The sequence below is a fragment of the Microtus ochrogaster genome, chromosome X (assembly GCF_000317375.1).
Source record: "Microtus ochrogaster isolate Prairie Vole_2 chromosome X, MicOch1.0, whole genome shotgun sequence".
NCBI lineage: Eukaryota > Metazoa > Chordata > Mammalia > Rodentia > Cricetidae > Microtus > Microtus ochrogaster.
The window spans coordinates 12,464,891-12,492,635 of NC_022026.1; the positions used below are offsets into that span (position 1 = coordinate 12,464,891).

The 27,745-nt window shown below is 41.4% G+C and overlaps 1 protein-coding gene across 4 annotated transcripts in view; it reads left to right on the forward strand.

Annotated features, from left to right (window-relative positions):
- Positions 1-22,675, forward strand: part of Slc9a6 (solute carrier family 9 member A6) — a 71,298-nt gene extending 48,623 nt beyond the window's left edge. For 3 of the 4 annotated variants that reach the window (XM_026784758.1, XM_013350501.2, XM_005358487.3), the window contains 6 exons: positions 2,869-2,980; positions 4,407-4,560; positions 10,445-10,475; positions 13,593-13,672; positions 16,772-16,877; positions 20,050-20,322. In XM_026784758.1, coding sequence (XP_026640559.1) covers positions 2,869-2,980; positions 4,407-4,560; positions 10,445-10,475; positions 13,593-13,672; positions 16,772-16,877; positions 20,050-20,322 — 756 coding nt within the window. Of the gene's footprint in view, positions 1-2,868; positions 2,981-4,406; positions 4,561-10,444; positions 10,476-13,592; positions 13,673-16,771; positions 16,878-20,049 lie in introns of all 4 variants that reach the window. The other variant, XM_005358485.3, reaches the window with a different exon arrangement.
- Positions 22,676-27,745: the final 5,070 nt, after the last annotated feature.

Genomic DNA, 27,745 nt, shown 5'->3' on the forward strand with positions numbered 1-27,745 from the left:
ATTTACATTTAAAAAAATTTACTTGTTCAAACTGTCCCAGCTTTAGTCATCAGGAGCTTGTTTGGTAGCCCCCCACTTCTATTTGACATGCCATGTCATTGTGGTTTGGGGATTGGGGTTTTGTTTTTTAACACTTCCTTACTTTCTGGAAGTATAAGATGCTTCTGCTCATTTTGTGCACTTTATGACCAAGAACTGTCCATTTCTCCAAGGAAGTCTGGATCCTTTTATTGGGAAAGATGGTATTGGAAACCAAGATCTGGGTTTGGGTGTGCTCAGGGATACTGGTCTTCTAGACCAGTTGTTCTCTACCTATGGGTCACGACCCCTTTGCAGACCTAACAGCGCTTTCACAGGGGTTACTCAAAACTATCAGAAAACACACATTTTTGTGTTACAATTCATAACAGTACCAAAACTGCAGTTATGAAGTAGCAGCAAAAATAATTCTATATTTGGAAGTCACCACAACATAAGAAATTGTGTTAAAGGGTTGTAGCATTAAGGAAGTGGAGAACACTGTCCTAGACCCTGTCCGTGGACAGAGGAAGGTGCTGTCCATGTATATAGTAAGTCATGTACATAATCCATCCATCCATAAATATTTGTTTGTAACCATTGGCATCTCCTGTCATGAGTTTGTACTGATGTCTCCAACTGTAACCTGTTACCATCAACAGAGCACTGTTTCCCTTGTTGGTTAGTACACGTCCATTCAGTTATTTAGTTGTCCAGTTGCAGTATGTAGATGCTCATGTGCTGCTTAAAGGTGGAGATACATTTGGAGAAATGCGTCATCAGGCAGTTTGGTCACTGTGAGCATCATACAATATATTTATGTAAACCTACATGATCTAAGTAAGTTATTTAAAGGAGCTTTTTGATTCAGTTAGGAGAGTTGATAAATATGAGATATTTGGGGGCTGTTGCTGATTTAACAGCATGCTATTTCACAGGAAGCTTTTTTTCTTTTTTTTTTCTGGTTTTTTGAGACAGGGTTTCTCTGAGTAACAGCCCTAGCTGTCCTAGAACTAGCTCTTTTAGACAAGGCTGGCCTCAAACTCACAGAGATCCACCTGTCTCTGCCTCCCAAGTGCTGAGGCTAAAGGCGTGCGCCACCATCACTCGCTCACAGTAAACTTTTTTACTCATGCCATGGGATGTGTGTGGTTGTCTGAGAACAACTTTTAAGACTCAGCTCTCTCCTTCACTATGTGGGTCCCAGGAATTGCCTAAGGTTCTCAAGCTTAGCAGCAAACACCTTTACTTACTGAACCATCTCCCCAACTGGTGCAAACTTTCTGTTTGGTAAGTAGAAAGAATACACTAAAATAATGACAGGAAGTATATAGTAGATATATAAATATATATAATATAGTAGATATGTAAAACCAATAACAATCACTTCTTACCAGCTATTGTGGACTACACATAATTGCATTGCTGTTCTTGTATATGGGGCAGCATAGTAGGTTTGTTTTTTTTTAAATATTTATTTATTTATTTATTATGTATACAATATTCTGTTTGTGTGTATGCCTGCTGACCAGACCATGTGGTTGCTGGGAATTGAACTCAGGACCTTTGGAAGAGCAGGCAATGCTCTTAAACCACTGAGCCATTTCTCCAGCCCCCAAATATTTATTTATTTATTATGTATACAATATTCTGTTTGTGTGTATGCCTGCTGGCCAGAAGAGGGCACCAGACCATGTGGTTGCTGGGAATTGAACTCAGGACCTTTGGAAGAGCAGGCAATGCTCTTAACCTCTGAGCCATCTCTCCAGCATAGTAGGTTTGTTTGTGCCAGCATCAGCATAGACATGTGAATAATGTTAATCTGTCATTAGACAAAAAGAATCTTTCACCTCCATTATAATTATATGGGACCACTGTGGTGTATGTACTCTTGGCTATATGACATTGCTAGCATTGTTAGTACTTCCCTGGAAAACAACTCCATCAACAAACATTCCATTTTCTCTTTTTTGTTGATCGAATTTTAGGTGAGGTCTCGTGTATCTCAGGTTAGCCTCAATCCCATTGTTTATCCAAGGCCAACTTTCAACTCCTGCCCTCCTGCTTCTACCTCTTATGCCAAGGTAATCAGTATATAGTTGTTACATGCACCCTTTTGCCGTTGGCCTTAGCCATTGCACTCTCTTTGAAAGGTGTTTGCATCAGCACTCTTTCAACCATGCTGCTTTGCTTTTACTGTTCCATTTCCCTTTCGAGTCCTTTTAGGAAATGTAGTGGGGATGGCATTGTTTACCCTGCAGTGCAATTTGTAATTCTAAAGCACGGTTTCTGAGACAATGAATGGAGAAAAAGACACCCAAACTGTTTCTTACTTAAGACCCATCTGACTTGACGTGAAATCTGATCTTTTTGCAGGTTGCTGTGTACATTTCGTGAGACCCAGCAGGGCTTTGCAGGAGTTTCAATGGCATGAAGTGACTGAGCTGCCCTTTTTATACTTTTAGGAAGGACTAGGCAGTTTCGCTGGCATGACTCTTCTTCCTCTCAACACTGCAGTGGAAATGATGTGTCTGTGCTGTTGATCATAAAGAAGGCCCTTTTTTATACATCTTTTTCTTCACTTTGTAAATCTCCTACATGGTGGACATACGCTATCAAGTCTGATAACAACTAGCTACATGTGATTATTTCCATTTAAATTCATTTGAATGAAATAAAATTATACTGGCAGTTCCCTAGTCATAGTGACTGTATTCCAGCTGCTCTGTGGCTATAGACCGTTATGACAGACAGCACTGTGTTAGACAGAGTGCTTGCTCGCCGTCTCAAATGTGTAGCTTATATTACCAGTAGTCAAAGCAATGATCCTTAACCTCTTAATGATTTTAGATTGCTATTTTCTTGGGAAGAGCTGCCAATATTTATCCCTTGTCTCTCTTACTTAATTTGGGCAGAAGAAGTAAGATTGGATCAAATTTTCAGCACATGATGATGTTTGCTGGTAAGTTGCAATTTCTTCTCTTTTCTACCCCCAAACTACCATTCGCGCTACATATGCTAACTTCGATAGCTGAAGATGGAGGTATTGTGTTGGAAACATTGACACTGAATCCTCAAATAGAAAACTTCTTACCATTTCCCTGTCTCTTTTGTGGGAACTTTTCACACTCCACTTCCAAATCTTCGGTTTCAAAATACACCATACAAAGTAAATAAGTTAAAGATGCATAATTTTTTGCAGAAAAACCTGCAAGTGCATATTTATATCAGTTCTAGCCAATAACTGCCAAAAATCTACAAATAGCTTGCTTTTTTTCTTTTGCTCAGTTCTAGGATTGAACCTAGTGCCTTAGGCATGCCAAGCAAACACTCTACCATTAAGATGCTATATTATCTATATCTATATTTCCCCAGCTTCTCCCCCTAAAAAAGTTTTGCTTTTGAAGATGGGGTCTAAGTTGTTCAGACTGACTTTGAAGTTACTGTATAGTTCAAGCAAGCCTTGAATTTATTTGTGACTCTCCTGCTTCAGCCTTCTGTGTAGCTGACCCACCACCAGACCTGTATTTGTCTGTCTCTCAGTGGACAAATGGGGCAGAGAAGCAAGGACCTGATAAAGCCCTTCTGTGGAAAATTCCTAAATGATAAAAAGAACAAACTTTTATTCACATAGTAGCATGGATGAGTCTTTGAAGTATTATGTTGAATGAAGGAAGTCAGTCTCAAAATTTACATGTATGATTCTATTAATGTGATATATTTTTTAAGATTTTATTTATTTCATTTTATGTATATGACTGTTCTAGCTGCATGTATGCCAGATGGTTGTAAGTCACCACGTGGGTGCTGGGAATTGAACTCAGGACCTCTGGAAGAGCAGCCAATGCTCTTAACTGCTGAGCCATCTCTCCAGCCTGATGTGGTATTTTTAAAAGACAAAATAATAGTGATGCAGAGCAGGCCGGGGCGATGAGGAACTGGGCTAATGGGTAGCACAAAGTAATTTGGACAGGAAGAGTAAAATTTTAGCTCTGTTTTGATTGTGGCAATGGTCCCATTGTCAAAACATTATAAATTGAATTTACTATACATAAGTTAGTAAATTTTAAAGAATTGTTAAGAGATCGAGCTGGATATGGTAGCATATTCATGCAGCCCCAGCATTTGTGTGACTGATGCAGGAGGACTGTAAATTTGAGACCAGCCTGAGCTACAGTAACAAGACCCTGTCTGAAAAGTCAAACAAGCAGAAAATCGATGAAAGTCAGTATTATATACTAACTCTGGCGGTCATTCTTTACATATGTTAAATATTTTATATTTGTCTATATGCTCTCAAGTTTTGAGATTATGTTTTATGTCTCTGAGTTTATATAGTCTACATTGGTGAGGAGTTATTGAAGAAATTCTTCCGCTGTTTCCTATAGGCCTTCGTGGTGCAATGGCCTTTGCCTTGGCCATTCGCGATACTGCCACTTATGCACGCCAAATGATGTTCAGCACCACACTTCTGATTGTGTTTTTTACTGTGTGGGTATTTGGTGGTGGCACTACTGCCATGTTGTCATGCTTGCATATAAGGTAAGTCGGAACTGGGGACCTCATTTTCATATTCCATGTTAATTCAGTTTACTTTTATTTTTAGTCATTAGAAGATTTTAAGCTTGGTCAAATCTTTTCATTTCTTTTCCTTCTTAAAAAGTGCATAGCATAATACAGAAATGTAACATGATTAATAGAAACCCAGGGCAGAAAGGGGTTCGACCTGAAGGTCAGAAAAGCAAAACAGCCAGCCACTGACTCTTATCTGTACCTCAGTCTGAAATGAAAATGCTGCATCCAGGAATCTCGGAATGAGACTGTGTGAGAGCTGTCTCCTCCCATCTTGTAATCCTCTCTAGGGCTTGAATTAAATGCATGCACCACGACCTCCCGGTTTCTATGGCAAACCACTGTGGTTACTGGGGTTAAAGGTGTGTGCCACCAATGCCTGGTCTGTAGGGCTGACCAGTACAGCTGTTTTACTCTCTGATCTTCAGGCAAGCTTTAGTTATTAAAATACACATGAAAAGCATTATTATTACTCTGAAGGTTAGCAGTCCAGACCTTTGCTTTGCATTTCCGCAAATGGGCAACACTGAAGTGCTCTTCAGACTGGTTTTGAGATGTGATGACAGAAGAAAATGTGTACAGCGTGGGCATTTGCCCTGCTAAATATCATGTTATTTCAATAACAGCATATATCCTGGTTGCTTTAACCAAATTCCTGTTGTAATTTTGTATTGTTTTTAGGCTTTAGCTATTTCCATCTGAGGGTTTTGCTGTCACTACTAACAGATGAATGCTCGAAGCCACCGTGCCCTTGTTTAATTATTTCTTTAGGATGCATTTTCGGAAGGGGGATTGATTAAGCCATAAGATACACATGTATTTGAGGCTTTTGGTCAGATTACCAAATTCAATCCATCGGCATTGTGTAAGAGTCCAGTTCACCAAAGTCTAATCAGTACTAGACATTATCATTCCTTTCATCTTTCCAGTCAGCACCATTTCTGACCTCACAAACCTACCAAGGCCAAAGTGATGTAGTCATGGTCTTCAGTGTGTACTGCTTAATGTATTCAGTTTGAAAGCTCTTTTGTATCTCGAGTTCTGCATTTGTTTCCATGGATACAGCAGCTTGTGTCTGAAGTCTTTGTGGATTGCAGTTCTGTGTTTGGCTGAAATGTCATAGATGTTAAGAGCTACCAAGCTTCCAGGATATATGGACCTCATTTGAAAAAACAATGTTTCACCTAATAAGAGAATCTGTCATTTGCTTCTTTTTACTTTCTATTATGCCTTTTATTCAAAGACAAGCTAACCCTTAATTACACAGTAAATGTTGTTAATGTCTTAATCTCTCTTTACTATTCAAATCCCTTCTAATTTTTGTGTTATTTCTGTGTATAGTAGATAATATAGTACAGCATATGCTTTTATACATCCAGTAATGTTCTTATAATCCTACTTACCACTTGTAAGAGGACTTGACATTTATTAAGCACCTACTATGTGCCAGGCATTCTGTTAAGTGTGTTTAGTAACCATAGTAACTATTTTCTAAAAAATACAGGCTTTAAAGAGTTGTTAATTGCCCAATATTCTACAAATAATTAAGTGGTAGACAGAGGAACCTCTGTTCCTTGCTCCTTCAGACATGATTCATCAAGAAATGAGTGGTAAATTTTGAAAGGAGTAAACTGCTTTCTTTTCTCAAAAGCTTGGAACTGAAGACTCTTGCAGGGAGAGTCAAACCAGTGTGAGCTAGCTTAGAAGAGCTAGAACTCATCAGTGGAAAATCAGTTTGTTCCCCTCACTGCCCTCTACTCGCAGCAAACAAAAGCCCCATCCTTACCATCCTCCTCCAGAGAGAAAAGAAATCCCACCTCTGTCACTAGATTTGAAAGCTCCTTGCCTGGCCCCATCTTGCCTACTTTCCAGCACAGCTGGAGGCTTAATCATATCCACTGCCCTATAGTTTTAGACTACTCCTTAGTTTCTTATTTTATTGCAGTGTTTGGGCCTGCTTGTGAACAGAGATTATATGTTAATTTTTAAATGTTTTAATTAATTGAAATAGAAGTATATCACTTTCCTCCCTCTGATCCCTCTCAGGTACTTTCCTTAAACCCCTCTCATCTCCCTCCACTCTCAAGTGAGGCTATATATTTTTATAGTCCTTACTGGGTACTTTATTGAATGCAGTGAATCAGACTAGCATGTCAAGTAGTTATGAAACATATAGTCTTAATTTTTATATTTTAATTCACATTATTGCTTTAATTTTTAAACATGTATTGACTTAAAATGTTATTTATCACATTTACTTAATAGTTATATCACATATCTTTCATTTTCTCTATTTTAACTATTAGTAAATTCTTAATTAGCATAAATAGAAAATGTCAGTACTTTTAAGGCATTTACTATTCTGTAATTATTATTAGTTTATCTTTTTATTAGCATTTAAAGCCTAGAAAGTTTTTTACTTCTTAGCAATATTAGGGAGTAAAGGTGAAGGCTGTGTTTTAAGCACCTCTTCTCTTCCACCTATTTAGTGCTGTAATTTTGAAGCTGCTGAGTTGGGACTGTTGAAGATTTGTGTACCCACCAACTTAACCTTTGCATTCTTGCTCCTTCCTTCTTAATTTTGGGCAAGGCCTTTGATGGTTCAGAGCCTCAGTTTCTCCATGTGTAGCATGACTCCCATTCCCTGGAGTGGTGAGGATTTGGCAAACTAGAATCTGCACAGCTCTGCACAACATTTCAAGTGTGCCTTCTATGCAGTGACTCACTAAGTATTTATTGAGCACGCACAGTTTGGTGGACACTCCTTGTTTCAACTTCCAACTCACTAGTTCTTAGCAGATTATTTTGTCTTCTTGGAGGATAATTAACAATATTTGGAGACATTGCTGACAGTCACCACTAGGAGAAGGGACTGCCATTGCTATCTAGTAGGTCAGCACTCTGTTTAGCATCCTACAGAGCACAGACTTGGCTACTGTCTTGACTTGCAATTAAAGAATTATCTGACCCCAAATATCGGTAGTGCTAAAATGAAGTAACCTTATTCAAAAGGACAGTGACAATAAAAAGATAGAAAAGACCTATATTCCCATTTTGTTAGAAAAGTGATAAAAGAAAAAACATAGTAAATAAATAAATGACCGTGACAGTTTTAGATGATACTAAATGTGATGGAAATTAAGATGTTGTGATTGTGACTGGGAATGTGGTATATATGATACAAAGAAGTCAGGGAAGGCCTCTTGGGAAGGTTATATTTGAGCTCCGTCTGGCCAGTTCAGCGACGACCAGGAAGAGCAGACAGAGCAGTCCAGCAGCAAAGGCCGCAAGGCAGGAACATATGTGGCCTGTTTGACACAGAGAAAAGCTTACATGATGAGAGTGATCAAATGGTAAGTAGAAAAAAAAAAGGTGGACAAGACCGTAAAGGTGAAGGGCCAGAAGCAAAGCTTTTAGACCCCCTCAGTCATGTGATCTGCCTCAGCCACGCAGATCTGGTGTCACAAGCAGCCACAGGTGATGTGGAATCACATTAGTATGGTTGTGTTCCAACAGGACCTTATTTATCACTGGATATACATGAGGGTTGTAGTTTGGCTCTCCTGTAGGGTCTTGTATATAGTGAAGACTTTGGATTTGAAAATACAGTGGACATCTTGAGGATATTAAAGCAAGGGAGTGACATGCTCTAATTTCCAGTGTAAAAAGATTATGTCCTCTCTTTCGGGAGCAGTGGCTCCCCAGTGAATGAATCAGCTTGCACCCTTTCACCTAATTTCTGACAGTCACAGTTGGCACCCTGTCATTTAGCAAGCACACATGCTCTGCATTTCTTTGTCTCTGAGCCTTTGCTTGGCCTGGGATTCTCTTTCATTCTTAGGAACTGACAGAACCACCCTCCCCTTCCCCCATTCTTTTTTCTTGGAGTTGCTGTGTAGCATTGGGTCTGTCTATCACAGCAATTATCCCATTCATCCTTGTGATGCAGTATTTCTAGAAGAGCTATCCACTACTTAGCACTAGTGATGCATCAAGCCTTTAAAAGTTTCTCAGTACATTTTCTCATTTAATCCTTGCAGCAACACTTGGTGGTGATACTAGCTCCATTTTCTGTGTGACATAATTGCAGTCCTTAGGGCCACATAGCCTGATTGAGCTCACATAGCTAGAAATTACCCTGGATTAGTCCTGAACTCATCGTGTCTTAACAGCAAACTCTGAGTCTGCTATAATTGAATCTGTTTCTCCACTAGTCTGTGAGCTCCTTGAGGACAGGACCATGTTTGATTCATGTCTATGCCCTGTGCCTAACGCAGTGCCTGGCAAATAATAAGTGCTCTATAAATGTTTATTCCATTGGTTTTGGATAATGTGCCATTTGAATGTTTAAATGTTCTACCCTCTAGACCACTAGATGTCACTTGAGATGCATAAATGTGGTGAGAATCCACTGTGCCTGGGAAGCTGTTAAACAGTGTCTGGCCATTTTTAACAAAGTGAAAATGAGTCTTTGTTTGAGTTTTCAATCTGGTCATGGTCATCGGTTTTCAAATACTTGACCATGACTCCCTTGCATTCCAGATAGAGTTTTGTATCATTTTCCTCCTCTGAGTGTTGTCTTTGCAGATGTTGCTACAGCTTCTTGTCCTGCTGTGTTGTCTGTGCTGTCTGTAGTTGGTAACCGAATTAATAAACATTTGAGCACCTATTGTATGTCAGGTACTATGCTAGACTCTGGGGATACAGAGATGAATTGAGACATGGCCTTTACCCTCAAGGAGCTCACAGTCTTTTTGGGGAGACGGACAGGTAAATAACTATACTGTGCTGTGAAGTGTGTCTAGAATAAGAACTCTGTGCTGCAGAAGCACAAAGGGAGGTGATTCTGTGTGAACAGCTCATAGAGCAGCTACTTTGGCACCTGACAAATGAGTAGAAAACTGAGGGTACTGAGGGAAGGAGGGGCATGAACAAACAAAGGTATTGACTCTAGGAGCTGACAAGGGTCTGGGAGAGGAGGGTTAGAGTATGATAGGGCATATGGAAGAAATTGACTGGCAGAGGGGGTGGAAAGGTAGGTTGGAGTAAAGGGTGGTCACTAGTGGGTCCAAAGTTTCGGATGTCCTACAAAGTACTTTAGACGTGACACTCAGGGTTGTAAGTTGTTTTCAGAAGCTTCTGTGAAAACAGTGACCTAGAGAGTTCCATGCTATCCAGAGTTAACTCTCGGCGAGAGCCTGGCAGCTGGAAAGGCTTACTCAACAGAATCCATGAGTCAGGATAAGGGCTGAAACAGCGGGGATGGAAGGAGAGGAGGGCTGACAGGCAGGGCAGGAGAAAGAACAGAGTTGGCAAGTTCCAAGACTAGAGAGGAGACTCAGAACAGGCCAATGAAGTTGTTCCCTGGGATGCCCAAAGAAGGAATTTGATGTAGGTACATAGGAATTATGAGGAACCAAGGTTGATGTCCATCAATTACCCTGCAGTCCCCTTCGACTGAACCCCCTTCTGTCCTCTTAACAATATTTCCACGAGAGCCGTGCTCCAGCTGTGGTTGGAATCTTTCTAATCATTCTTACTGAGTAATTGGGGCAGTTTCTCTCCCTCACTACTTAGAGTGGACTGACATTCAGAGAAGAAATGCTATTTTACTGAAACTGGTAAGTGGGATTTTAGGAATAGAACATTTGCCCTGTTTGCCTTAGACCCAAGGCTGTTTCTAAAGAAAGTGGAAGGCTGTCAGAAATGTCCCCCACAACCTATAGAGAAAAGGGAACATTAACCATTTTGGAGCTTCTGTGTTGAGAAAAATATTTGCCTGACAGCGTACATATGTGAGTAGATCTTCTATTGGCTTCCAAAATCTCATTTTCTCTTTGTGTTTTTCCTTTAGGGTTGGTGTTGATTCAGACCAAGAACATTTGGTAAATATGTGCTTGTGTTGTCCCTGGCATTTCTGTCCAGTGTTCATTCGTTTGGAAAGAAAACTGTCTCTCTTAGACTTCATGCCGCTTTTTAGATCCTGTTTTGTTTGCTTTTAACTGACATGTCTGACTTCTCACTACTCCATGAAACAGAACCATAGTTTAGACAGCAAGTGGCTATCAAGGGTGCCAGCTTTCCTATCTGTGGCCATCCTGGGGCTTTGCCATGGAGGAGAATAGGCTCTTCAGTGCGCCTGGGTGTTCCAGTGACTGCTCTGGCACGGGTAGCCTTTTTCCACTCTGGTTGCGCATGAAGGCTTGTCTCTGATGTCAGCCCCACTCCAGCTGCTCTTCCTGTGTAACTTTCAAATTGGATGACCAGCAGCTGCCCTTGAGAACTGTCTAGAATCTTCTGAATGTCCAGCTGGTCCCCCTGCATGTTTAGGGGGTTACACTCTCTTAGCATAAGCCTCAACTTTTCCAATACAACGCCTCACTTCCTTCCTTCAGTGTGTCAGTTTCTCAGCCGCCCCTATGATCTGCAGACTTGTAGACCGAACACAGCAGAACTGTCTGCCCTCATGAGACTGACCACCCTTTCTGATATTTTCCACCCTCTTTTGTAATGGTTTCTGAGCACCACTGAGTAAGTGGTTATCTAGTACACATTACATGAGGTTTTTGAAGATGGAAAATATCTTTTGAAACATAATTCCTATTATTTTCTGAAAGAAGCCGTGGTATATTTTTCTGCACTGTATGCTTTAAAAGAAAGCATTTACTTGATTCATTTCCCAAGTGCTAATTTTGAGTGATGACTGTGTGCGTGTGTGCATGTGATATAGTAAGTTCTTGCTAATTTTGTGGTCAGATTCTTAAAGTAGAATTCCCTGGACAAACCAGATTATATACTTTTTCATCCTGCCAGGCTTTTGAGATAGTTCCAAGGGCTGCTTGCGTCTCAGTAGTGATAAAACATTACTTTTGCACGCCCTGTTACCCTTCACCATGAAGGAGAAAGAAGGGAAAGAGCCAGATAGGTGACTAGCAGTTGTGGCAAACAGAAAGAAATAGTTTTCCATTGCTTTCCGAACCCCATGGGCAGACGTTAGCAAGACGGCCCAGTGGGTAAAGGTGCTTGCTGAAAAGCCTGACTGATTCCTGGAGAGCTCGTAAAGGTGGAATGAAAAGTGACTCCATAAAGTTGTTCTCAGACCTCCGCATGCATACTGTGCGTGTGCACCCCCCCCACACACACAGATGAAAAGAGATACAATTGAGAAATGGAAACCCCATGGGCATCTCAATTGCATTGTTTACCAGTAATTGCTTATGTCCATTATGAGGCTTGAGGAACATTCTAGTCAGTATGAAGCTTAGGGGTACACAGTAGTTATATGGTAAACTGTAGATGATTTGCTTTACAAGACGTGAAGGCAGGACCAACGAGATGGCTCAGTGAGTGAAAGTGCTTGCTGAGCAAGTCTGGAAGTCCTGAGTTCAATCCCTGGAACAGATGCTGGAAGACAACAGTCTCTAATACACCAAATAAATAAAGAAATAAACAAAGAAATGAATAAATAAATAATAACAACAACAATACAATAGTAGTAGCAGTAAAAGTAGTAATAGTAATAATAAATTTAAAAAGAAGTGAAGGTAAAACTTTGAAAATGAGGCAGTTCCACGGATCAGAAGTATAGCTCACTGATAGAACGTGTAATTAATTTGCACAAGGTCCTGGATTCCCTCCCCAGCAGCAAAAATTAAAGAAGAAAATAAGAAGTGAAGTCATGAGAAACTTAATGATATAAAAGCAAGTTCAGAAGTTCTTGCGTGCTTGTGAGCACATGCAATATTCTTAGATATTTTTATAGTATTTATGTATGTGTGGATTCAAGTTGAGGGGCAAAATAAACTGTCTGGGATTGAAAGGGCAGGAAAGAAACAAAACCTAGACTCTAAACTCTATGCCCTTAAAAAAGTCACAGAACCATGGAACATTAGTTCTGGAAAGGGCCTTGGTGAATCTGTATTGCTTGCATTTTATATGTGAAGAAACTCAGGCCCAGAGAAGGAAGGATGTTTGCCCCAATAATTAATGTCAGTGAGCCAGGACTGGAGCTGGATAGCCTAACTGACTATGATCATCCCATATTACAAATGAGGGCATTTCATATTTTTGTAAGCTATTTTAGAAGCTGTCTTTTTGCTGGGTTAGTCTCCCTCCTAGTCAGTGAGTTCTGCCATAGCATTTCCTTGTTTTCATTTTGCCACTGTGTTCTGAGCATAGTAGCAACTTGAAAAGGCCAGTTATTTTTGAAGTCCATGGCACAGCTCTCCAAATATAGGGTGAGCTGTTTTCTTCTGTAGGTGCCACTGCGTCGGCAGTGCAAGTCTTTCAGATTGAGGAGGGGAATTAGTGTACACCGACTTTTCTTTAAGCTGTATGTGTGTTCGTGTGTGTGTTCACACATGGGTATGTATGCACGTACCACAGTACATGTGGTCAGAGTCCAGCCTTGGGTATAGTAAAATAGGATCTCTTTGACGTTGATTGCTATGCACACCAGGCTTACTGGTCCATGAGCTTCCAGAAATTTTCCTGTCTTCACATCCTATCTCACTATTAATTAGCATTGGGGTTACAGAGAAGTGTTGCTATGCCTGGCTTCATGTAGGTTTTGAGAATTCGAACTTGGGTCTTCATGCTTGCATGGCAAGTACTTTTGTCACAGAGACATCTCCTTAGGCCGCCACATTGATTTTTTTATATTTTTTGAAATTATAATTACATATTATTTCCCTGTTTCATTCTCCCTCTGGCCTCTCCCTTATATCCCGTCCTTGTTCTCCTTTTCAAATTCATGGCCTCCTTTTCTTGAACTGACTCCATGTTGATTTTTAAGTGGCGATATAATCATCAATTAGTAAGCTGCCTGAGTCAGAGATGCTTAGAAAAACATTGCAGTTTCCTACACAAGCCACCGAATGGCTAATGTTACCCGTGTTGGACACTATCTTTGGTGAAGGCTCTATTTCTGATTCTACGAAGGAATGGCTCTAAATAAACCTGTCTGCATCTGTGGTATTGATTTATGTATCATCTGTCTGCAGGGTGTTCCTGAAAATGAAAGGAGAACTACCAAAGCAGAGAGTGCCTGGCTCTTTCGGATGTGGTACAACTTTGATCATAAGTATCCTTAATGATAAAAGATGCTGGTCCAGGCGTGGATAAGCACAGCTTAGTGAAACGATTCAGTGCGAGCATGGGCGCACCTGTGAGTGTCTGCGTGGGGAAATGCTAGGGACGAACCCAGCAACTTATACATGCTAAGCATGTACTGAGCTACAGCTGCAGCCCCGGAACAGCTCTTTTGCCTTCCTGAAGCATAATATAAAACCTGGCTCTCTCCATAAGTGTAGAAATACATTCCCACCAATGAATTCCTTTGCAAACCCAGGGAACCAGTAGGCACTGGTTACAGTAACAACTGACTGTACGGAGAGAAATCCAGAGCCTAAATGACATAGCTAATTTTTTAGATATTGGTTTATTTGTTGAGTAAACTTTAGTATTTGATGTCCTTGAGATAATTTGGAGAATTCTATGGGAGATATTCCTTGCTTGTCACTGTACTTGCTAGGGTGGAAGGAAGCCTTAGGGGAAAGCACGAGATGAAATGCAGTGTGTTTGATACTGCACTTCTCTAGAAGCTGCCTTTCTCCTCTGAGTTAAGGGCAGAATGTCTTTTCTTCCTCAGCCTTTCTCAAGACCAAATATTCTCTTTTCAGAATGCCTTTGTGATCAAAAACCTTGTGTATTTAGGAAAAATACTCTTGCCCTCATGATTAGAAGCCACTGCCTACTATATTCTGTTTACTAGATTTTCACCTCTATTTCTGTAAGTACTTCAAATTAAATTACCATGTGCATACAAAAATCCAAGCATATCTGTGGCATTAAGGCTCCCATTAGGGAGTGAAGGCCGGGGTTTTTTAAATTGCTTAAAGATTATGTCATTACTTTTGGCTCCATTACCAGCATCTTGGATGTATGCCATTCCCATATCTCTTGGGGGTTTTTCATTCCTCCTATTTAACATTTTTTAGTTTTCTAGAATAAAATGTACATTTTCTACATTCACAAAATAATTTCAATGATTCCAGTTTATAAAAAGAACTTAGTTTCCTGTATAATCTTGTAGGAATAAACACCAAAAACTAAACTCTAGTCATTTTAATGCCCAGAGCCCTGATAGAATTAATTATCTATCAGTCTAGATTTTAGTTCCTTTATTTAGCCAGATTGTTACAATAGAGTTATAATTTAAATGCAATGACATATGTGAATCTTAAGAATACAGTTTAATGAATTTTGGCCATCTATCCCTGTGTACCTACTATCCATGCAAATATTTGTGTATTTAGAGCATAGTAGAAGGTGCCCTGTGCTCTCTTGGGTCAGTGCCACCTTCCCTAGCATGTCCTACAGAGGAGTAACCCTGATTCCGAGTGCCATCAGCTTGAATTAGGTATAGCTGGTTTTGATTTTTATTGAAATAGATCACATTTATTCTTTTTGTGTCTTTGTTCCTTCACTGACATCTGTGTAATTTATCCAGAAGGCTCTGCATAACCATAATTCAGTGAGTTGGGGTTCAGGTTTAGGGCATTGTGCATACTAGAGAAGCATTCTGCCTCAGTCCTTGTTTTGTTGTTATGGTCAAAGCCTCTCTAGTTATACCAGGCTAACCTTAAACTTAGGATCCTCCTGTGCCTGCCTAGCCTCAAACTTATGATCTTCCTGTGTCTGCCTCCTGAGTGCTGGGCATACAAGCATGTTTCCTCGTGCCCAGCCTTTTCTTTATTTCTCTAATAGGCACAGGGCTCTTTAGAATTTTCTTTTGGCAGATTGTTTGGTAATTTGATATAACAAGTCCCTGTTCAGTACTTACTACTAAGTAACAGAGCCTTGGTCATTTTTATATCAGCATTCAAAGAATATATCATTTCTGTTGTTAGTGGCTTTTTGTAGGCAGAGTGTGTTTATAGAGGGAGCTTTAATCTTTACACAGACATTATTAATATAGGCACGTTTGAATGGTGTCCTTTAAGGATTTATTTTTATATGTATCGTGTGTGTATGGCTGTCAGGAGAAGGAATGTGCTCTGGAGATAGTGAACAAACTACAGGAGTCGGTTCTCTCTTACCCTGTGGAGCCTGGGTCTGGGACTCAGCTTGCAGACTCCGCAATGCCTTCACCCTCTGAGCCATCTTGCTAGCTTCAAACCTTTGTCTTTAACATTGTTTTTGAGGTGAACTTGCTGTGTAGCTGTGTGTGTCCTTGAGTTCATATTCCTCCAAGCGTTGGGATCACAGCTGTGCACCACTGTGTATAGCTAATAACTTTTGTGTGGTCTGCAGATTTCCCCCAGGGCCTAAAGCATGCTAGGCAAGTACTCCACCTCTAAGCTACATGCCCCAGGATCTCATTTGATAATGTCCTTTCTCCATTCTTTTCCCTGTGTTTTCTTCTTTTTTCTAACAATTACCTTGAATTACTAAATCTGATGAAATGAGGATCTATGCTATAGGAGTTTATTACACATTGTTTGTTGTTGTTTTGTAAGTCTTGGGATTTTGTTTTCTTTCCTCTTTCACCTCCTTTGAGCTTCCTAGGAAGCGAAGCAGCATGATACAGAAATTCAACCTAGAGCATTCAGATTCATCAGAATCCATAATAAATGATCCAAGCCAGTTTATCAGTATACGCTACTGCAGTTTTTATTCTTCCCTCTGAACACCACCGTTCATTACTTTCACTCTAATTTTCTTTAGTATCAAACTCAGGATGAATTTTTGTTTCTTCAGTCCCTAAAAGCAGAAAAGCAATGGGATGTGATGCAACAGGCTCACAAGTAAAAGACTAGTATCGGCTAGCAGATATGTCCCCATTTCCTTAATTGTGTGAGCTCTCTGTGTGTCAGTGTCTGTGTCTGTGAAATGAAGATAGTGAAAAGGTCTCTCTTTGCTGTCACTGCTGTAGTATGGCAGTAAGATGAGCTTGCACGTGGAAAGCCCTTTGTCGGCCTCTGAAGAGGTCGGCGTGCTGTGGCAGTGCTCATTTTAAAGGGGACTATTTGGGGCTGAGGTGTAGTTTAGGAGCAAGTAGAGCACTTGCATAGCCCTGCAAGGCCCTGGGTTCGCTCCCCAACACCTCTGTAACAAGTTCCTCATTCTCTTCAATATGTAAAGAAATGAATGCACGCATCCCTTAACCGTGCCTGCGCAGCTATCTGAAGCCCCTGCTGACCCACAGTGGGCCTCCTCTCACTACCACTCTTCCAGCCTGCTGTGGGCCCATCGCCAGGTGCCTCACCAGCCCCCAAGCATATGAAGTAAGTGGCGTTTGTTTTATTTACTTACTGCTGTTGTCTTGAGGCAGGTTCTAGCTATACAGGCCAGGCTGGCCTCAAACTGGGATTACAGGCGTGCCCTGCCTTGCTCCAGAGTAAGTGCTTTTTATGCACGAATCAAATTCTTTAGCAAGTTCAATTTGGCTGTTCTGTAGGTTAAATTTCTGGGTTTTATTTTATTTTGGTTGGATTTCTTGGTCTTTGAGGTATAAAATCTATGAGAGGGAATGTAAGTATATTTTCTTCAAGTAAGAAATACACCCAAATATGTAAGTAGCACTAACACCTTTTGAAAATAGACTAATTCCTTATCTTACAGCAGATGATTTTAGTAGGTCATCCTGTTTTCCTTATTTTAATTTATTTGCATTATGTGGCCTGACTTCAGCCGTGGGTGTGTATGTTTCTATGTCTTCATCAGGCTCGTCACAGTTCAGTTGAAAGGATTCTCAAACAATTTTTTTTTTAGATTTCATTACATTTATTTAAACTAAAAAATATGGTATTATGGAGCTTTTCCTCCCACAGAAAGAAAATCGTAGTGAAATGGTGTGCCATATCACACTGTGCTTTGCTGGACAGTTTTGATATCTGTTAAATACAAAAGATGCTCTGTGATTTAGTATCTATAACTTTGGGGTTTTAGGGGAGTGCATCCATGTCTGGTCCATGTAGCTGGAAGGCATAGACACAGCTAGACAGAATCTAGATTCCATATATTTTCCCTTTATCTACTAACATGATTGATGATTTGGTAAATTTTAAACCAAGAAGAAAGTGAAAGTCGTGCTAACTAGTCTGGATTCTAAAATGTAAACACTTAATGGCATTGACTGGTCTTCCCTATTACAATGCCCACCAGTTTGGGCTGCGTTAATGTAACACTCAGAACCCTGCGTTAGTGGGACGCTGCTGATTGTGTTTCTCAGAGCAGCTTCCATGGGGCGTTGAGGAATAGTAGGCAGTGTAAGGGTGGCGCCTGGGCCGGTAGCTGTGTTTGGAGTCACTGTACATTTGACAGATAGTGCTAGTAGTGTAGGGAGAACACTCCGTGCTGCTTTGAATCCCTCCTGTGTAGCCCAAGTATGGGTCTTTCCCATTGTACCACATGACTCTTCATAGTAATGGTGTTGGTTCAGGCAGAGGCTTGGCTCTCAGACTCCAGAGACTCAATAACTTACATTATCTACAGCCCAAAGGTCCACAACTCTGTGTGGGGTGTGTGTGTGTGTGTGTGTGTGTGTGTGTGTGTGTGTGTGTGTGTGTGTGGAGTCCCAGGTGTGATGGCACATATTCATGATCCCATCTCTTGAGAGGTGGAGGCAGTTTCTAGAACCAGGAGTCCGTCTCAACAATAACAAATAAGTCAACAAACAAAAACTTGTCTCCAACCACCATTAAAAACCCACAAACAAAAAGGAAACCAGTATGTGCCCTGTGGTATATGCCAATACAACACATCACCCTATGAGTTTCCTGGGGCTGCTGTGACAGACAAAGTGATGTATTTTACAGTTCTGAGGCTAGAAGTCTGAGGTTAAGATAGAGACAGGACTGCTTCCCTACAGGCCTCTTTCTTAGCATCTGATGCTTTGCTGTCAATCTCTGGCATTCCTTGACGTTTAGATGCTTAACCCTGGTCTGTGCCTTCATCACCTCTTAGTGTCATTTCTCTGTGAGTGTGTCCCTGTGCTATTTATGCTATTACAAACAGCACTTATGGTGACGGTGGTTTTCAATAAGCTTTTGCATATAAGTTTATTCAATGTTAGAAATTCTAAGTATGTAGAATTGATTTTAAGGGGATATTACTAGATCAAAAGGAATGTGCCTTTTACATTTCTTCAAGACCTCAAACTTAAAAGAAAACATTGATTAGAAAGTGCTAAAGAGCCCCCACTGACCTGCAAAGGAGCCACAAAGCTGTTTTAACCAAGTGGTAGACACTAGTTAGGTTTGTTGTTACTAGTTAAATATTAGACAGGAAGTGATTTCAGCTGATGGGTGTCTATAGACTTGTTTTTTCAATTGACCTTTTTTTATTTTAATCTCTGAGCATTTAAGGAAATTTCTAGCAATAGTAAATTTCTGATAACCAGAAGCACAAACAGAGAAACAAATTTGCCAGTAGCTCTATTATAGAGTGCTTATGTTGAATGACATTCTAGAAGTTTCTTTTTTAAAATATTTATTTATTATGTATACAATATTCTGTCTGTGTGTATGCCTGCAGGCCAGAAGAGGGCACCAGACCCCATTACAGATGGTTGTGAGCCACCATGTGGTTGCTGGGAATTGAACTCAGGACCTTTGGAAGAACAGGCAATGCTCTTAACCTCTGAGCCATCTCTCCAGCCCCCATTCTAGATGTTTCTATACCTGCATACATGTTCTTTTCTTTGCCAAATGGACTATATATTATTGACCTCCCCATTTTATAGAATTGTATTAGGTATACTGTTTTGGAAACTTTTTTTCCATTAGAACAAAAGCTAATGAACCCGGAAAACAGCTATGTAGTGCAAGTTTCCATGTGTCCCCATGTGCCGTAATGTGTTGTGTGGCTGGAATAAGAAGTGCTTAGTCTTGTATCATAGCCTCATTTGTCTGTTCCCTGCTCCCAGGTCCCAGACTTTTAAGATCCAGGAGGGCAAGCTGATAATGTGCAAGAGCGAGTGCTACTTGCAAACAAAGGGCAAGACCCAGACACTGTGGGAGCACATGGGATGGACAGCTAGTCTAGAGCAGAAAAATCACAGGAGACTGCCAGGGGAAAGTCAGGAGAGGGGACTGGTGACTCGGAGGGGCAGAGGGGACAGCGTGCCTGATTGCCAGGAGGTAAGAGAAAGACAGTGGGATAGTTGTCAGTGCTTCAGTCCACCCTGCTGGGCAAGAGGCTGCTGGAGTGGGGGCGCAGCTGGTTATGGGAGAGGAAGCCGAGAGCAACAAGTAACACTGTCTTTTAGTCAAGGGTAGGACTTAGAATTTTATACAGAGTGTGCTGGGCTACCACCGAGGCATTTTAGGTAGAGGGTTGTCAGATTGTCTCCTTTTGGAAATGATTCTCTGAAGAGCGGGCTTATTTTACCACCTTGCCTGGCTTTGATTCTTGTATTGTTTAACTACTCTTAAACTTTATATTGTTTGCATTTAGAACCAGGAGCAATTGAAAGATGATGACTCCGACCTTATTCTCAATGATGGTGATATCAGTTTGACATATGGGGATTCTACTGTGAACACTGACTCCGCAACAGCCAGTGCCCCAAGGAGATTTATGGGCAACAATTCTGAAGATGCCTTGGATCGGGAGCTTACATTTGGGGACCACGAACTAGTCATTCGTGGAACACGCCTGGTTCTTCCAATGGATGATTCTGAACCTGCGCTAAATTCATTAGATGATACAAGACACAGTCCAGCCTAAACTTTCTAATACTCACTTAGTGGTTTATAAACTTTGCACATGTGATTGTGAAGAAATGTGTACTACCTACAAGTCCTAGTGCATGTCTCTGAATGTGTAAGCTATATAAATGCTATTTATATGGCATAGAAGAATATAAATACTCTGTAGAAGGCAGATTGTCTGTTCTCTTTAAGTTTTGCTGGCTGCACTACATTGGCCGGATCTGTTTTAGAAAGTTATTTCCACAGTAATGTTGTGTGTTCTGTTAGTTTTATGTTTCAGTTAAAGTATAAAAAGTGACAGATTGACCCTTTCTTATATTTATCTGACACTTAACTGGAGTACTAAGTTCTTGTGATGTGAATTAATTTGTGTGGCAGGGAAGGGGGAGGGGAGGGGGAGGGAAGGGGGGAGCTCTTATTCCCTCGGGAACCTAAGGAGGAGAGGTTCCTTTGTTGGAGAACTTTTGTTGATTGCTGCTGCCTTTGTCATGACTTCTTTCTTTCCCTTTTCTCTGGTGGCCCTTTGTGGTGCAAGGAGCTGATGGCATTTTGATCTCGCCCCATTCAGGTTGGGGACTGAAGTGTGGGGGCTGTTTTTCCCCAATTGATGTAAAAGAACAGATTTCTTCACTACAGTACATTGATGCTCTGAGAAAGAAGGCTACAAATGACCTCCAAGACCTTATTTCTTTTCTTTCACACCAAGATCATGGGAATTGCATCCAGCTGGCTTAGCCAAAGTATAGGTGTATATAGTTCAGGCCACTTGTTTCAGATTTGGGGGCACTGGAGCAAGTGGACACAGGGCATAAGATGGTGTTGGAGGTCTCTCTTCCCAAATATGTAAATATTCTATACCAGATAACTCGAAATAGAAAATGTAATTGCTGCTTCAATGTTGTTGTGTGTATAGTAAGCCTTGTCATCACAAGTTTTTTTATATCAACTTAAAACGCTGCTCTTCAGCAGCCAATCAGGAGCAAAATGGAAAAATTTTTAAACTTACAATGTATAGTGGTCACTTGTTAGTCAGTAGTTGGTGTTAGAAGTTAATTCATGTTCTGTACTACACCAAAGGCAGCTGTAAGAGAAACACAGTACTCTGCAGTGTCTTTGTGTAAAGTGGGTGTAGTTGTCTTCATTGTCATGTGACTTTTTAATATTGGATGCCTAAGCTGCCATGTGTTATTTTTTGATGGTTTTCAAGGAAGAGCACAGAACAGCTTTTTATTTCATATTCATAGTATGAAAATGGTTTCTATTTTGTAATGCTGCAAATACCTAAAGGTACATTGGACACTTGGAAGGGGAATACTTCTTGATGCTGATTCTGACCTGTTTGTGATTCAGGAGAAAAAAAAATACAAATTTTGTGGATCCCCCCCCAGGTCTGAGTAGCATTGCCTTAAATCTAATCCAATTAGAAAATTAATTACTTCTATGACATTCAAATTTTCCACTGAAAAATGCCCTTCCAAACAAAACACGCACTTACTCCCTATAAGGGTTCTGTGCCATTGTAAACACTCCTGGAGCTTTTAAAGGAATTCTATTGCTGTACCCTTCGTGGCAGCCTTGACTCGTGGCCATGTGTTATGTAGTGGTAGTGACTTTCCTGCTATGCAGGACTCCTCCTGTGACGTGTACATTTTATATGATGTGTGGCTCTCCATGCAGTAAATAATTTCTTGTTAATGTATGTTTGGGGGGGGTTGAATGTCAGCATCATTGACCCACACAGTTATTCAAGTTGTAAAAGGGTATACAGTAATTTAACTACTATCTTTTTATTCTATCAGGTTACTGAGCTCACATTATAAAAATGGCTATAAATACTGAGCATGAAAAATTATGTAACCTGTCTCTTTCCGCATGCATAAGACTTCTCATTAAGGAACCTGATAACGCTCAAGTCCACTAAATCTGCCTTTAGTACTTTATCAAAGGGGAACCAAGCTTGTGCTTACGTCTTCATCTGGAAGATTTTTCCCTCTCTCATCTGTGCACACATCTCCATGCAACAAGAAAAGCACCTCTGTTAAGGTAGCCGTTGGCATTAAAGACCTGAATGAACTTTGATGAAGTACAGTCTGAGGAACCATCATGCATGAGTGAATTGCTCTCTTGGACCTGTTTTTCTGTTGTTTGTGAAACCTACATGTTTGATTGACTTGAACATTGCATCTTTCAGAGTTATTTTTTAAGATCTCTTGGCATTTATCCTGGTCTGTGTTTGGCAGTGTGCTGTTAAAGTACTAGACTTCTAATCTTTATGTGCTTTTTGTTTTCCTTTGGAGTACTTGGAAAGATGTTATAGTGGTTTCTTTTAGGAAAATCTGTCATTAAAAAAATTATAGCCTTGCAAATAACCACTTGCTGTTATTTGAGTCCCAGCTTATTCTAGACAGACATAAGGAATGCTGACTTCATTTCTTTTTCTACCTATATACATACTGGAAAAGGGAGAGGACTGGAGTTTTAAAAAGCAACTTGACAGTACCTAACTTATGAGGTGGCAGAGTATAAGGCTGAATGTGTTTGTTCATGGTCACAATCGGACCATTTAAGAAATACTGCTCAAAACCATCAAGTTCCATTATATTGATTTGTAGGCTGTTAGTGCAGTAGTGGAATGTGGTGAAATAGTTGCATTTGTACTGCAGGTGGGGCAGTTGCGGAAAGGCAATTCCAAGTTTGCCTGCAGAGCAGAGCACAGCCACATCAATCGTCCTTCACATGAAAGGTACGTCTCTCTTTGTACAGGAGATGTTGTGTGGGTTAGCATTTGGATTAGTCAGGGTTCCCTAGAGAAACAAAACTTAGAGAATTAATACGATTTAATTAAGAAAAAAAACCCTCACAGGTAATGCTTAGCCTGTGGTTTTAGTTAATTAATTCCAGATGTAGTCAAGTTGGCAACCAAGAATAACCATCTGACAACAACTTTACTATACATATATACACACACATATACATTCTAGTAAATCCCATGTATATAGTAATATATGTGAGATTTATTGGAATGGCTTTATATATATGTATGCATATACGTGTATATGTGTATGTATATGGGATTTATTAGATTGCTGTAAGGCTGTGGTCCAGCTATTCCAACAATGGCTGTCTGCCCATGGAAGGTCCAAGAGTCCAGTAATTGTTCAGTCCATGAAGCTGGATGGTTCATGTCTTCAGTATACACTGGTATCCTGAAGAAGTGGGCTCTATTGCCACTGAAGGAATGGACTTGCCAGCAAGAACAAGCAGCCAAGAAGAGAATGCTTCCTTCTTCCATGTCCTTTATATAGGCTGCCAACAGAAGGTGTGGCCCAGGTTAAAGGTAGCTCTTCCCACCTCAAAAATCTGAAGTAGAAATCACTTCAAATGATTTAAGAAAAAAATCCCTCTTGGGTTTTAGTTAATACCAGATATGGTCAAGTTGACAAGAAAGAATAGCCATCACAGAGTTTGCTAACAGCAAGCTTGTCTGTCTTGCTAATGGTACAAATCATGTTCTCAGTAGCTACATTGCTGTTGCTATTGCTACACTCCAGCTTCCTTACTCATTGCTCACTCACTGAAGGCACAGGTGAGACACCCACACCCAAGGCCCGTGCCTCGAATCAATTTGTTTTTCTCACCACACAAAACCCTTTATTAGATTTGAGCAGGCACCTTCGTTCTGATTAGTGCTAGAATATAATAGATGTTCTTGAATTAATTGGAAAATTCTCCACAGGAAATACTTATCAAGATGGTCCAGGATGAGGCTTGTAAATAAACCGGAAATGTTAATAATAGTTGTGTTTTTTGAGTCCCTCTTGGGTACACATAATGTGTTTACAAGCTATTTTGATTGTTTTAATTTTATGACGTAGCATACCCTCTTTTTTCAGTTGAGACAGAAGTGCAAAGTTGATATGACTGGTAACTCATAGAGCTATGACTCAAATCCTCAGCCTGATTCCAAAGGTCCAGATTCTGTTGTTTTGTTTTTGAGACAAAATCTAACCGTAAAGGTCAGGCTGCCTTTGAAACAAATGAACCTTCTATCTCAGCCTCCTGAGAGATGTGATTACAGGCATGTACCACCACCCCTAACATCAAAAGTCTTTGTTAACCACTACTGACTCCAGCACGGACTCCGTACTAAACTAAGTCCAGCCTGAAGTTGAGACAGGGAGTTGTAGACTTCAAGCCTGCTGCCCACCACCTGCTGGCCATCAGACCAGGGTAAGAGATGAAGTCTCAGCTCCCGCCTGCATTTCCTGTCTTGTTGGCTGCCTTACATGAGTCTCTGGTGGGAACATCCTGACACCCATCGCCGAGGGCCCCTCCTGTGTCTTGTCCTGAGTGAGGGAGGCTGGTTGATTAGCAGCTCTGCCTTCCACTCCCTTCCACGATCTCTTAGCCTTTTCCAAAGGCCTATCTTTCATGCCAGAGTATGTGATTGTGAACAATGGCTTTGGAGTCACAGAAGGTGGGCTAGTGTTTTAAAAGCCCGGGCTTTTTTTTGATCTCAGGCCCTGCTACTGAGTGTGACATTGACCAGTTACGTGACTTAACCGAGCCTTTTCATTCTCTCTCCTTGCTGTTCAAGGGATCTGAGCTCATCCTTTGAGCCACATACAGCGGGGCTAGCAGCAGACAACTGTACCGCAGTCTCAGCTCTGCTCCGCATGCTGCACAGGAGACGTTGTCAGTCATCTCTTGGTGGGCCTTGGCAATCACTCATGGAAGAAGGACTGCTTGATTTCTAGTGGAGGCATATTGATTTCAAGTAATAACTTCAAACACAGTAGTCATGAAAGCCATGACCGCCATGTAAGAACCCTCCCTGGGGTGCTAGCAGGGCCCTGTAATCTGCTGATACAGGGCTTGAGGCTGACTTTTCTGGTAAAGGGATGTTTAAGTTTAGATCTCAAGAGTCAGTCGAGGGCCAACTGAGTGACGTGATGAGGACCATTCCAAGCAGAGTGAAGTGACATTCCTTTAGTCGGGTGTCTGTTGAGTGACAAAACATGCACTGTGCTCTACAATTCAGCACGGAACAAAATAGAGCTCCTCTCGCAGCACTTCCAAAGCCGCCGCAAGGACAGAATCCTAGTTCCAGTGTTAGTCATTATAATGAGTGCCCTGAACCAAAATGTGCCCCCTGCCACTTCCTCCCTCCCACCCAGGGTAAGACGACCCCCTCCTGTATGTCACCTTAAAAGCCTTTGAAAACAACTGATAATGTCTTTTCTGAGCTTTTGTGTGCCCAGGCTAAACAACCCTATTCTCTTACTATCTTCCCTCCAGCCGAGACCACCCTGGCTTGCTTAGTTTCTGTGGCTGCATCAACCCCTCCTAACAATCAGCAGGCAGACTGGACCAAAGGCGCCCTGCTCCAGGGAAAGCAAACCATAAATGCACATACATGAAATAATGAAAGGGTGGAGAATTGGCCAGCAAGAAATGGGACAGAGGCTAAGCGGTGTGAGGAGAGGGCCGAGAGAGGAAGAGGCAGGGAGAAGTTGAAATAGTCAGCAGTCTGCGGGTTCATAAACCAAACTCCAGCCTTAGCTGCACAGCACTTTTAGGGCCAGCTTGGGGTATGGAAGACCCTCCTGTCTCAGACCAACAGCAAAGCCCTGATGCAGGTAGAGAATGAGAGTGAGGTAGAGGGCTGCTTCAGAGCGCATGCTCAGCGCAAGTTCGTTGACAGGAAAACTGTCTTCTTGACCTTGATTCAGCTGGCAGGTTGATATAGTAGAATAGAAGAAGCAGTAAATAATAGGAAGGCAGAGTCCTAGCCCTGCTTGCCACTTTCAGAAAGCTGCGTGAATCTCTGAGCCTGCTTTACAAAATGTCAGCTGAGAGGCTCGGAGCATTTGGGGAGCTATTACCATATGCCAGGCACTGTGGTAGGTGGTGGACTGTGATTTCTGCTGCAGACTCGCCAGCCCTATTAGAGGGCTCAGATGAAGTGATGTACGTTAAAGAAGGCTGACTGAGGTTGGACCTTCTGTATGGTTTTGCTGATGAGGCGCTATTTGATTATGATACGGAAAACACTTCATAGACTGCACCTCCTCCAGGCTGCTTTCTTCGGCACACTGCCACAGTTGCCTTAGCCGCTGCTGTCACGGCTGAAGCCTCAAGTCCATGAGTCTATTTTCTGGTAACCCAAATAGTGTTTTTTTTAAAAATATGAACCTACATTATGGTTGTAGCTTTAAAAATCCTGCCCTCCACGTTCAGCTAGCTGCCAGTGCTGTCGAGTAGGTACTGGGTTCCTTTTCAGGGACAAAGCTTAACCTGGAAGTCATTTCTTTTGCCGTGAGAGGAAAAGATATACTGAAGGTAGTCCGAGTGCTTCTTGGAAATGAAGTTTAAATTCACCTGTTCTGTTGGAACTGAAGCGGTTCCCTGTGCATTTAGATACTAAACCTACAAAACTCGCTTGAGAGGTAGTCGGGTCTCGGGCGCTCTGGGAGTCACGAGGCTGTGCTGCTTGCTTTTGTTGTTTACTTGACTCTCCTACGTGGCTCAGGCAAAAAATTATATGAACTGTTTTTCCATCTGAAAAATCTGGAAGACTCCTGTCAGCTAATGAAAGTCGCCCTCCCCCATCCCCATTTCAGGGCTGTTTTTGTGTGAGAAGGGAAGATAATGGCAATTAGACCCCCTGGGTGTGCTACAAAATTGTTTTTTTTTTTTTTAACACTTTGAAAAACTCAACAAAGTTCCATTTTCTAAGAGGAGCCAAGAGTTTGATATTTAACAACCTTGTCCAACCAGTGTTTTAAATTCTAACTTGCAGTCAACAGACCATTAGTGTCTCATCTGCGCTGAGATTTGAGCCAGGCTAGGGGCAGGGGAAACACAACACAGAGTTGCTTAAGCCATGGTTTGAGCCTAAAGGAGAATACAGCAGATTAAATAAGCGCTTCACAGTGGTGGGCTAAGCATGAGAATGAGGTGGTGAGATGGGATCGTGGTCCTTCACATTGCTGCGGAATATTGCCCACCAGAAAGGCCCACACCAACATCCCTGGAAGCTGTGTGTATGTGTCTCATGTGGCAAAGGGCTTAAGGTTGCCAATGGAATGATCGTGGGGTAAGAGGTTAACTCTGGGCTGTACAAATGGGGGCCAGCTGAATTACACAGGTCCTTAAGATTCATGAGCTGTTCCTGGCCATGGTCAGAGCAGAAGAGCTGAGCGCAGACACAAACCCAAACACACGCCACCTGGTTGGCTTTGAAGAGCGAGGAAGGGGGCCTCTGGAAGCCAGAGCCTGCAGCAGCCTACTGACACAGTGGAGTTAGCCCAGTGAGAGCCTTGTCAGACTGTTGACCTACCAAGCTGTGAGGTGACAAGTGGGTGTTGTTTTAAGCCATTAAGCTTGTGGGAATTTATTATGGCAGCAATAGGAAGTTAACAGACTCCCTGGGAGGG